This window comes from Sinocyclocheilus anshuiensis, unplaced genomic scaffold, assembly GCF_001515605.1.
Source record: "Sinocyclocheilus anshuiensis isolate Anshui unplaced genomic scaffold, SAMN03320099.WGS_v1.1 scaffold113, whole genome shotgun sequence".
Lineage (NCBI taxonomy): Eukaryota > Metazoa > Chordata > Actinopteri > Cypriniformes > Cyprinidae > Sinocyclocheilus > Sinocyclocheilus anshuiensis.
This window is the reverse complement of record NW_015539827.1, coordinates 736,415-745,567: the sequence shown is the minus strand read 5'-3', so window position 1 is coordinate 745,567 and position 9,153 is coordinate 736,415. Positions and strand designations below refer to the sequence as shown.

General features: G+C 39.7%; 1 protein-coding gene across 1 annotated transcript in view; it reads right to left on the bottom strand.

Moving 5' to 3' along the window:
* Window positions 1–9,153, bottom strand: part of LOC107684229 (growth factor receptor-bound protein 10-like) — a gene marked incomplete at its 3' end in the record, with an annotated part of 108,975 nt that overhangs the window by 5,554 nt on the left and 94,268 nt on the right. The window contains exon 6 of the mRNA XM_016480443.1: window positions 2,009–2,165. Within this exon, the coding sequence (XP_016335929.1) occupies window positions 2,009–2,165 (157 nt within the window). The remainder of the gene's footprint in view (window positions 1–2,008; window positions 2,166–9,153) is intronic.

Below are 9,153 nucleotides of genomic sequence, written 5' to 3'. Positions count from 1 at the left end.
TTAACTTGACTAGGTTAACCCCATTAAATTATGAGTAGACTTATAGCTTTTGGCAGCTACAGTTTCAAAATTCCCCAACATTTCCCCAAATTTCCTAATCATCTGTTGGATCTCAAACACTCACTTGGAAACTGAAAGTAAAATAGAACATTGAAAGAACGACGAAAGAATGATGATACAGAGAAAGAAAGCAGGATGTCTGTTAAAAAAAATAAAAATAAAATGGTTTGTTTGCCAAACAAAGCAAATAGTTGTAATGGAAAACGAAATCCTGTCCAGACCACGTACTCGGGTGGCTGAACTTCCTGTATGACTCGTTGCCCTGGGCTGATTTCAGTTCTACTAGCAAGCCTCACGTTCACGCCACAGGTTATTTGAGGTAACCAATTAATACACAGCATGCGTTAGCCTAGAGATTTGCCCACAACATGTGCACTCTGACAGCAACCGTCAACGTCAAAAAACCCACTGACCATGTTTGAGTTTAAAGCGGTACGAGCTAAAGCACTATAACAATTCTAATTACAAACAATAAAATGCAAATAATTATATAACTCTACATAGTTAGGATGGCAAAATCAGGAGGCTTATGAACTTTTAAGTTACAAAAAACACGGTAAAACTTTATTTTAGGGTCTCTTAACTAGTTGCTTATTAGTATGCATATAAATTGGTTAAAAAAAGCAATACACTAACTGACCATACTGATTTATCTGAACAGAAATCTCTGTGAGGTATTTTTTATATGTTTGTTTAGTTTATGATGCTGTTCACCATGTTTTCATCAGATATAGAAACTAAAGTGATTTTTTATTTTTATTACTTGCATTTAGTGTTTAGTTTCTGAACAACTTAATACAGTCATCGAGATTCTCATTGCTTTTGTGGCAGATAAACACGATTACATGATTAATTGTTGATTAAAATAATCTGATGCTTACATGTAAAACAATATATTTCCATTATCCCCTTTAATATCTGAAACGTAGTTAGCTACATTTTATTAATAGCTTATAATGTAGCTACCTACATTTTTAAAAATATTAACTTGACTGTAGGTTAACCACATTAAATTATGAGTAGACACGATTACAAGATTAATTGTTGATTAAAATAATCTGATACTTATATATGTGAAACAATATATTTCCATTATCCCCTTTAATATCTGAAATGTAGTTAGCTACATTTTATTAATAGCTTACAATGTACCTACCTACTTAAAAAAAAAAAAAAATTATATGACCTTATTCTACATCACTAATCCTACCCAATACCTAAACTTAACAACTACCTTACTAACTATTAATAAGCAGCAAATTAGGAATTTATTGAGGGAAAAGTCGTAGTTAATAGTTAATAAGTGTTCCCTATTCTAAAGTGTTACCAAAAACACTTCCCAAAGTTGTGTGACCAATCAAAGAATATGGTATTTAGACAAATTCATCTGTCATCTTCTAAAATCTAGCCAAATTAGGCAGATATCAACATGCATAGGGTGTCATGCTCACATTCTGACAAAAAAAAATGAACAGAACTATGCAGGTAAAAGGAAATATCATTTAAACTAATTTACCTATGGATTCAAATGCATATAAACTTTTATTTTTCTGGTAGTTGAATCTTGGATCATAAACAGCTTTGGTGCTATATTGGATCACCTTATAAATTGTGTCCTGAAGCACAAAACACATGAATATCTCGACTCTAAAATACCAGAACCAGTACCAGTTCAACTCTTGGGGAACTTAACTTCCTGTTATGTCTCTCCGTGAGATGGGATTTCCCCCGGCGACCGTTAATCAATTACCCTCAGCCCGAGGACATAAAAGGATGAATCAAGGAAGTCTGTCTTCTTCTCTTACATGGTCATCATTAATTTCAACTCTAGCACAAAAGACCCTGTAATTACTGCATCTAAAGTGGTCGACGCACACACAGACACTTTAAAACAGCTCTATAAATTCACTCGCTCCCCTCTAGCCTAGAAAACTAGCAAGTCAGTTACCGAGTCCCAGGGCTGGATGATGCTCCACAAGCGCCCAACTGTTATCGTCCACACAATGGTTTTTATAGACAAGAAACTGGCACAGGTCTCGCGCCGTCATGTCGGCTGGGATCTCCACCACCTTTCCCATCCCATCCTCGCTGAAGATTTTTATGATCTGAAATACATGAAAAAAAAAAATCAGATATCTTAGATATGATGTTGAGATTAAATTGAAACAACAGTAACAAATTTCTTGCATGGAAAAACACATTTACATACTGGGAAATTTTACTGCGTCACAGGACAATTTTATTTTCTAGGGCCCCGGCGGAAATAAAATAAACATTAAATAGTGAAACACAACAGCAGTTTATGTGACCTTACGATATCTTTATACAAAAAAAAAGAATATATGTAACTCTTCAAAGGTTTTGACCCAGAGTGTAAAGCCATTAATGCTCAAATCCAGGTCTTTTCACATCCAAATTCCATGTCTAGACTACATCCTTACTAATATGAGTAGGAGAAGCTAAAAATAGGTTTATTTTGAAATAGTTTGGTGCTCCACACTAAACGAGTCCCGTGCCATTGTGTCCCCTTCATCACACACATACTAGGTTTTCTCGAAAATTCTCTATTCCTATTTGCAACATCGCTAACACGTTCTGAGATCTTTCATACGTTCTCTCACCCAGCACACTTCAGCCCACAACACATACGTTTAGAAATCCGTTCCGCCAACCTTTACAGCTTTTCCACGGCATTTACTCAGACGAATTCTATCATTCAGTCAAACCGTGGATGTAACCGTTCCCGTCACGCTCTATTTTAGATTTTCAGTTTCATTCTACAGGTTCTATTTTCCCCCCCTCTACAGACGGACACCAACTCCCCAGACTCTTCTAGTCGCCTAGAGGGAGAGGGATTCTGAAGTAGCCAGGAGGAGCTGTAGATTTGGGCTGAGGAGAAATCTTACCTCCCCAGGCCTGAGAAGGCAACAATCAGGAGAACACGATGGCATTTTCCCCAGCAGCCTGTGTCCTCCTTCACACTCTGAGAGACGAACCAGATCCCCGAATGTCTCCACAACTCCACAAGAGAGAAAAAAAGGACCAAAAAAAGGACCAAAAAAAGGAAAAAAGCAGTTCCGATACTTTGCAGATGCTTCTTCCTGTCAGTGGCTCAGCATATCCTACCTGTCACAATCTCCCTCCTTCTCTTTCTCTCTCTCTCTCTGTTTAGCTTTGGCACAGGACAGAGCATGCAGATGGCACTGTTTCCAGCTTGGCAGACAACTTGCCTCTGTTCCCCTCACAAAGGGTTACAGCCACAGGCTTTTAGGTAGTGAATCAAACCACACTTCCCTAACCAATCATAGGGCTAGCTCAAGCTGATGTAATCATTCCCACACAGACACAGTTGCACACACCCCTCAAACACGCACACACATCGACAGACGCACATACACAGACGCGCAGTCATACACACGCACAGCCTTAACTTTTCTTTCCCCCCTCTGCATAGCTTCAGTTTCTTTTCGCTCTTGAAATGAGAACAGCTCGTTTTTAGCAGCTCGTTTGTTTCCTCTGAAGTAGAGATGCCGATAGGACCGGACAGACAAAGCTTCTCGGCTGTCTAAACTTTCATTTCCAGAGTCTTGAACGAGTTTCATGTGAGGACTTGTTGAAGGTTTTCTTACTTTCAAAAGCCCAGCTTTGAAGTTGTTAGTTTGAAGCCAGAAATTTCTCTCACGACAGGACAAGACTCATTACAGCTGAAATGAAACAAATGCCAGCACTTGAGACGCCGCTCACTGCCTTCCCCCCAGCCAAACTTTATGCCAACATTCCTCCACTAAAGCAGAGAAAAAAACCGAAAAGCAAACCCCAGCGGTTTCATTGGTGACCCCTGAATTCTCACACACACACACACACTCACACACAAACCTAAACACACGCGCAAACAAGGAAAGAAGTCAGACGCAAACTTTCAGACAGCTAATTCAACAGAAGACGGACACAATGAGGCTACACCCACCCATTTCTGTGGAAGTGAATTGAGTTTTTCTCTTTAATGGACGCAGAGTTTCATCTCAAGGCTTCATCTCTCTCGGTTTTGACACTTGCATGCATATCTGCTTGGCCGCCCCTGCTAAAATTAACTTTCTGTGACCACAGGAAACCGGACAGAATGGATGACTCAATCCTTTTCAATCCTTTAGGAGAATATTTCAGTTATGGGGGTGGGGAGGAAGGGAGAGAGCGAGAGGAAGTCGGAGATAGAGGGCTGGAGGGAGTACTGGAATCAGTCCAGAAGAAAGAGTCAGTAGGGCTGGTAACATAAAAGGTATGCAAACTCTCCAGTGCTCCAGCTGGCTTGACTGCTCCTCCTCTTCTGCTCCTCCTTCTCCTCTCTTTCACTCATCACTCTACCATTTAGGCAGTCAGAGGGGAGAAGACTGGGTCACATATGTGCACACACCAACTCATAGCGTCATAAGCTGCAGCCATGTCATGCAATGTGCAGCGTGTCCATCATTACCCTACTGACCCATATTGCCAAATGGTGACTGTTGGACTCTATGTAGGAGTTTGTCTGTAAATGTTTGCATTGTCATCTTGACCTGTTTATTTTTATAGTATAACCATCAGGGACATATCATTATATCTATATAACAAAAATATCTATATCTACATTCACCCCCCACCCCACATTTTGAGACAAAATCGTATTTCAAGAGCTTTATTTCCCATTTTAAGTATTAAATTCTGGATCAAGTAGAAATGAGCGTGCAAAGGATAACCAAGCTTATTTACCAATCTCTGTCTTTCAGCAAATCCAATGTGCATATGTCATGTCAAATGTTACTATTTATGAGTGAAGCTAAGTTTTATGATTTTTCCAACATCCCTGATCACTAAAATTCACAGGGCTTGGGTCAACATTTTTATGCCCCTGATAGCAGTAGAGTGAGGACAAACATTACTAAAAGAAGTAAGGAAATGGAAGTGAAATTAAGTTACATACTAGTTTCAAATTTGTGTCACCTGTATGCCATTTGAATATGTGAAAACGCAAATAAGATTCAAGAGCTAAAGCAAAGGGCAAGATTTTCTATAAATAAACAGCGACTTCTGTCTCTGTTCTATCTCTCAAACAAAGTTATTGCATTGCTTTAAAATGCTTGGAATACAGACAAGTCATATGGACTGCTTTTATGACACCAATGTGAAGCTTGATACAATATGCTTTTGTTATATGGAAAGAACTGCTTGGACATCCTTCAAAGCATCTCGTTTTGTAGAAGAAAAATCTAGTACGAGTTTATCACATGAGGGTGAGTAAATGATGACCAAAACTATTTCTTTATGTGTCTGAGCACATATGCTAACTGCTAGGCTACAACTCTGACAAGTGTTTGTTTCCAAAACGTAGGAACTTTTTCCATTGCAAATCTGGAAGTCATTGGAATCTTTCAGAGTCCCGAAGAGCCTCCAGAGCATAGCTAACTCTCTTATTTACCAAGAAAAATAAAGATTAGTTAGCAATCAGATTGCTATGAGCAAATGAATGCATCAGCCATGAGATGTTCCAGTCCATCCCAAAATAGATATATTAAGTTACATAACACAATTATATTGTCACACAGGAGTCTTTTTCACGACAGTGTCGGAAAAAAAACATATTACGAGAATTAATGTCTTCAGGTTGTTAATTCATCAGTAAGTCAAGTAACTGATGATGCCAGATTGTGACAGAATTGGCATTAATGAAACCAACAAATATTACCACACCTACTTTTCCAGTCAGTAATTAAAGCTGTTAGAGGTAAGGGATGGTGTTAACTTTCAGTTCCAGGCTAAGACCCACACTTCCTGTCTTTCATCTTTCCTGTTTTCCAGTGTGCTCATGTCTCTGAGTCACAAAGACTGAATACACAACTGTTTTAGGGAATAAAGTGCCAGTTCTACTCCCCAGTATAGTTTCTTCACATTTTTAAAAGGAATCTACTGGTTTATGTCACGAGACAGTGTGGTGTGTGATCAGGCAGAACGACGAAGACGAAGAAGATAACAATATACAGTCTTTAATAATCCACAGAGGAGTAATATCCAGACAGGATAGGAACACACGCACCGGGTAACATTCACAATAACTGACAAACTAGAACACAATCGACAGGAACTGATATAGGGCAGATAACGAGGGCAGACAGGTGAGCACAATGAGGTGATTAACTAATAATGAGAACAGGAATAACCAAATATGGACACAGAGGGAGAAACCACAATCAACAGTCCACAGGGGTGTGGCAGTTTATATACAAGTGTCAGCTTCATTTATGTTCTGATCTGTATGTATAAATAATATGTTTTATATATCTGTCCAATGACCCCCTGCAATACCTTTCCCCAAGGCCCCAAGGATTGAAAACCTTGGAAACAGATTAATCCCTGAACGCTATTTTACATACTGTAGGTAGACATTGCTGTAGAGAAGACAATGAATATGTATATGTGTGATTGTGGGACTCTTGTTTTTCAAATCTGCTGTAAAAACATTCAGAAGAACTGTCAGTTTTAGTAAATCTCTACCCTTACAGTGCATGTCCCGAAATTATGTTCACATTAAGTCTAAGTAACATTTTACTAAACATTCATCTACTTTTCAAATACCTGCATAGATATTATTGTTTTACCCTCATCTGAAAATTTGAAAATCCATTATAAAATGGTTCAAATTAATAAAATAGACATGATTTCAATATTCCTTTTGTGAAAATGATTTACATGACTGTCACACAGTTATGATATCATTTTCACTACAATAAAGAATCCTGCTCTTCAAAAAGTATTTTCAAATGTCAGTGTAATTTACCAAGGGAAAAAAGTAACAGTGATGATACATGGGATGTGTGAAAAAAATTGGTAAATATAATTTGTGATCAGAATATTTTATACAGTATATTCTCGATCACTTCAAATCAGGTTGCAAATGATGCAAAAAGTGTGAAAATATTATAATAATATGTAAAATTCAGGGTCCCCAGGCAAATGTTTTTTGTCCCCTAAGCACAAAATGCAATCCAAAAACTTTAAGAAAAAAAAAAGTAATTACAAAAATAACAGTTCTTTTGTGACAGTGTACATACTGTACAATATATGCACTTTGGGCATTGCTAGTAGGCAAGTGAGAGTGTGAACTGTGTGAAAAGTAAATTATTTAATCAAAACAAACATAGTACAAACGTTTTTCAATTGAATTGAATTTAAACTAAATTTTACCCCATGCTGGCAAGCCCTTTACATTGAGTGTGGGGTAAAATGCCTCCCTTAACACCTTACTGCTTTTATGATTTATTTTCCCACAAAAGGTGTTGCTCTATCAATGTTTATTAATAAACACTAAAGGAGTGGAGAAAAAGCAAATTTTCCTTAAGGTGTGCCTTTAGCCCCGTTGTACCTTATTATTTACCATGTAATTTACAAGACGCTTGTTGTAAATTATCCGTTGAAGAATGTGTGTAAATGACGCATGAGCAAAAAATCTAGTCCGACAGGATGACCTCAAAATGCTTTGGAAAATGCCATTGTCATCACTGGTCCTGCGACCTTATAATCCTCCTCTGGCCCGGAAAATGATTGACTGTAAGTCATCCATTGATAAGCAGGACAGGTTGACCCTCCCTCCTCCCCTAAGGTTTACAAGTGCCTTTTTAATGAGCAGACTCCTCCTCCGAGTTGTTGCGTGCTGAGGGCTAAGGCCTGACTTCACCTCTAATGAGACAGTGAGACAAAACCAGAGCAGGAACAATCAGAGGGCTCTGGAAAAACATGTTTCTTTTTTCTAAAAGACACTGCCAGGCGACCATGGGACTCTAGCTAACCCCTTTATCACTCCTGGCTGCCTGCCTGGGTAACTGTGCTGATTCATGAGTCAAACATCAAACGCTCCTTGTTTTCTAATTATTGTGTCAGATTGGGTTAAACAAATTTTAACAATATCTGTCTTTATATATATATATATATATTCATTAATACACCATTCAAAGGTCCAGATAAACTTGAGGCCTGACTGATCAACAAGCATTTTGTGTTGTTTAGAAAAGAACAGATGTGAGATTCTGAACACCTTTTGTGCTGCATGAAAAATAAAAGGAATAGGAGTTGACATTAGAGTAGGAGGATGATGACAGATTCTGTGGATAGTGTGGCTTGACTGATTGGGTGGATTAATTCGACTGATTTTTTTGCCACATCTATTAGACTAATTGTCAGACTCTGTTCCGTGTTTTGCTCCCCACGTGTTCCATGTCCTGGTTTTCCCATGTGTTATGTTTATGCCCTTATTTGGTTCTTCCTATTCCTGTTCTGATTATGTTTATTGTTTCATTAGTTCCAGGTGTGTCTCATCATCCCATCCTTTAGTCCTGTGTATTTATAGTGAGCCCTGTTCTAAGTTTGGTGGTCCGGTATTGTGAATGTCAACCTCCTCAGCTACGTGTGTTTTCCTGGTTCCCTTGATTTCATTAAAATCTCCTTGTTGATGTACTACACGTCTCCTCGTTTCTCGCTCCAGCACAGTAGCAAACGTGACAGAATACCAGACCAAAACAGTAAACGGTGCCCCTTCTCCCAGTGTTTGTTTTTTGATTTTGAAAGTCTTTTAGTTTTTCCTGGTTTTTCACCCGCGATAATGGAGATCGCCTCATGCTTTGCCGCGCCGTTGTCAAGCCCACCGGCCGCCACGAAGTCAGGCCCGCCGGCCGCTAAGAAGTCAAGACCGCCGGCCACGGCTCTCTCAAGGCCGCCGGCCGCCGCATCGACAAGTCCGACAGCCGCCCAATTCACTCGTAATCAGAAGAGGAGGAAGAGGAGAAATGGATGGCTCAGGACCCTCTTCCTCATCCGAGTGCGCCCCCCAGAGCTCGCTCCAGTGTCGGCTCGAGCCCCAGAGCTCGCTCCAGTGTTGGCTCCAGCCCCAGAGTTCGCTCCAGTGTCGGCTCCAGCCCCAGACCTTGCTCCCGTGTGGGCTCCGGTTCCTGAGTTTAGCCCACGGAAGGCTCCGGTTCCTGAGTTTAGCCCAGTGAGGGCTCCTGTTCCCGAGTTTAGACCAGTGAGGGCTCCTGTTCCCGAGTTTAGCCCACAGAGGGCTCCTGTTCC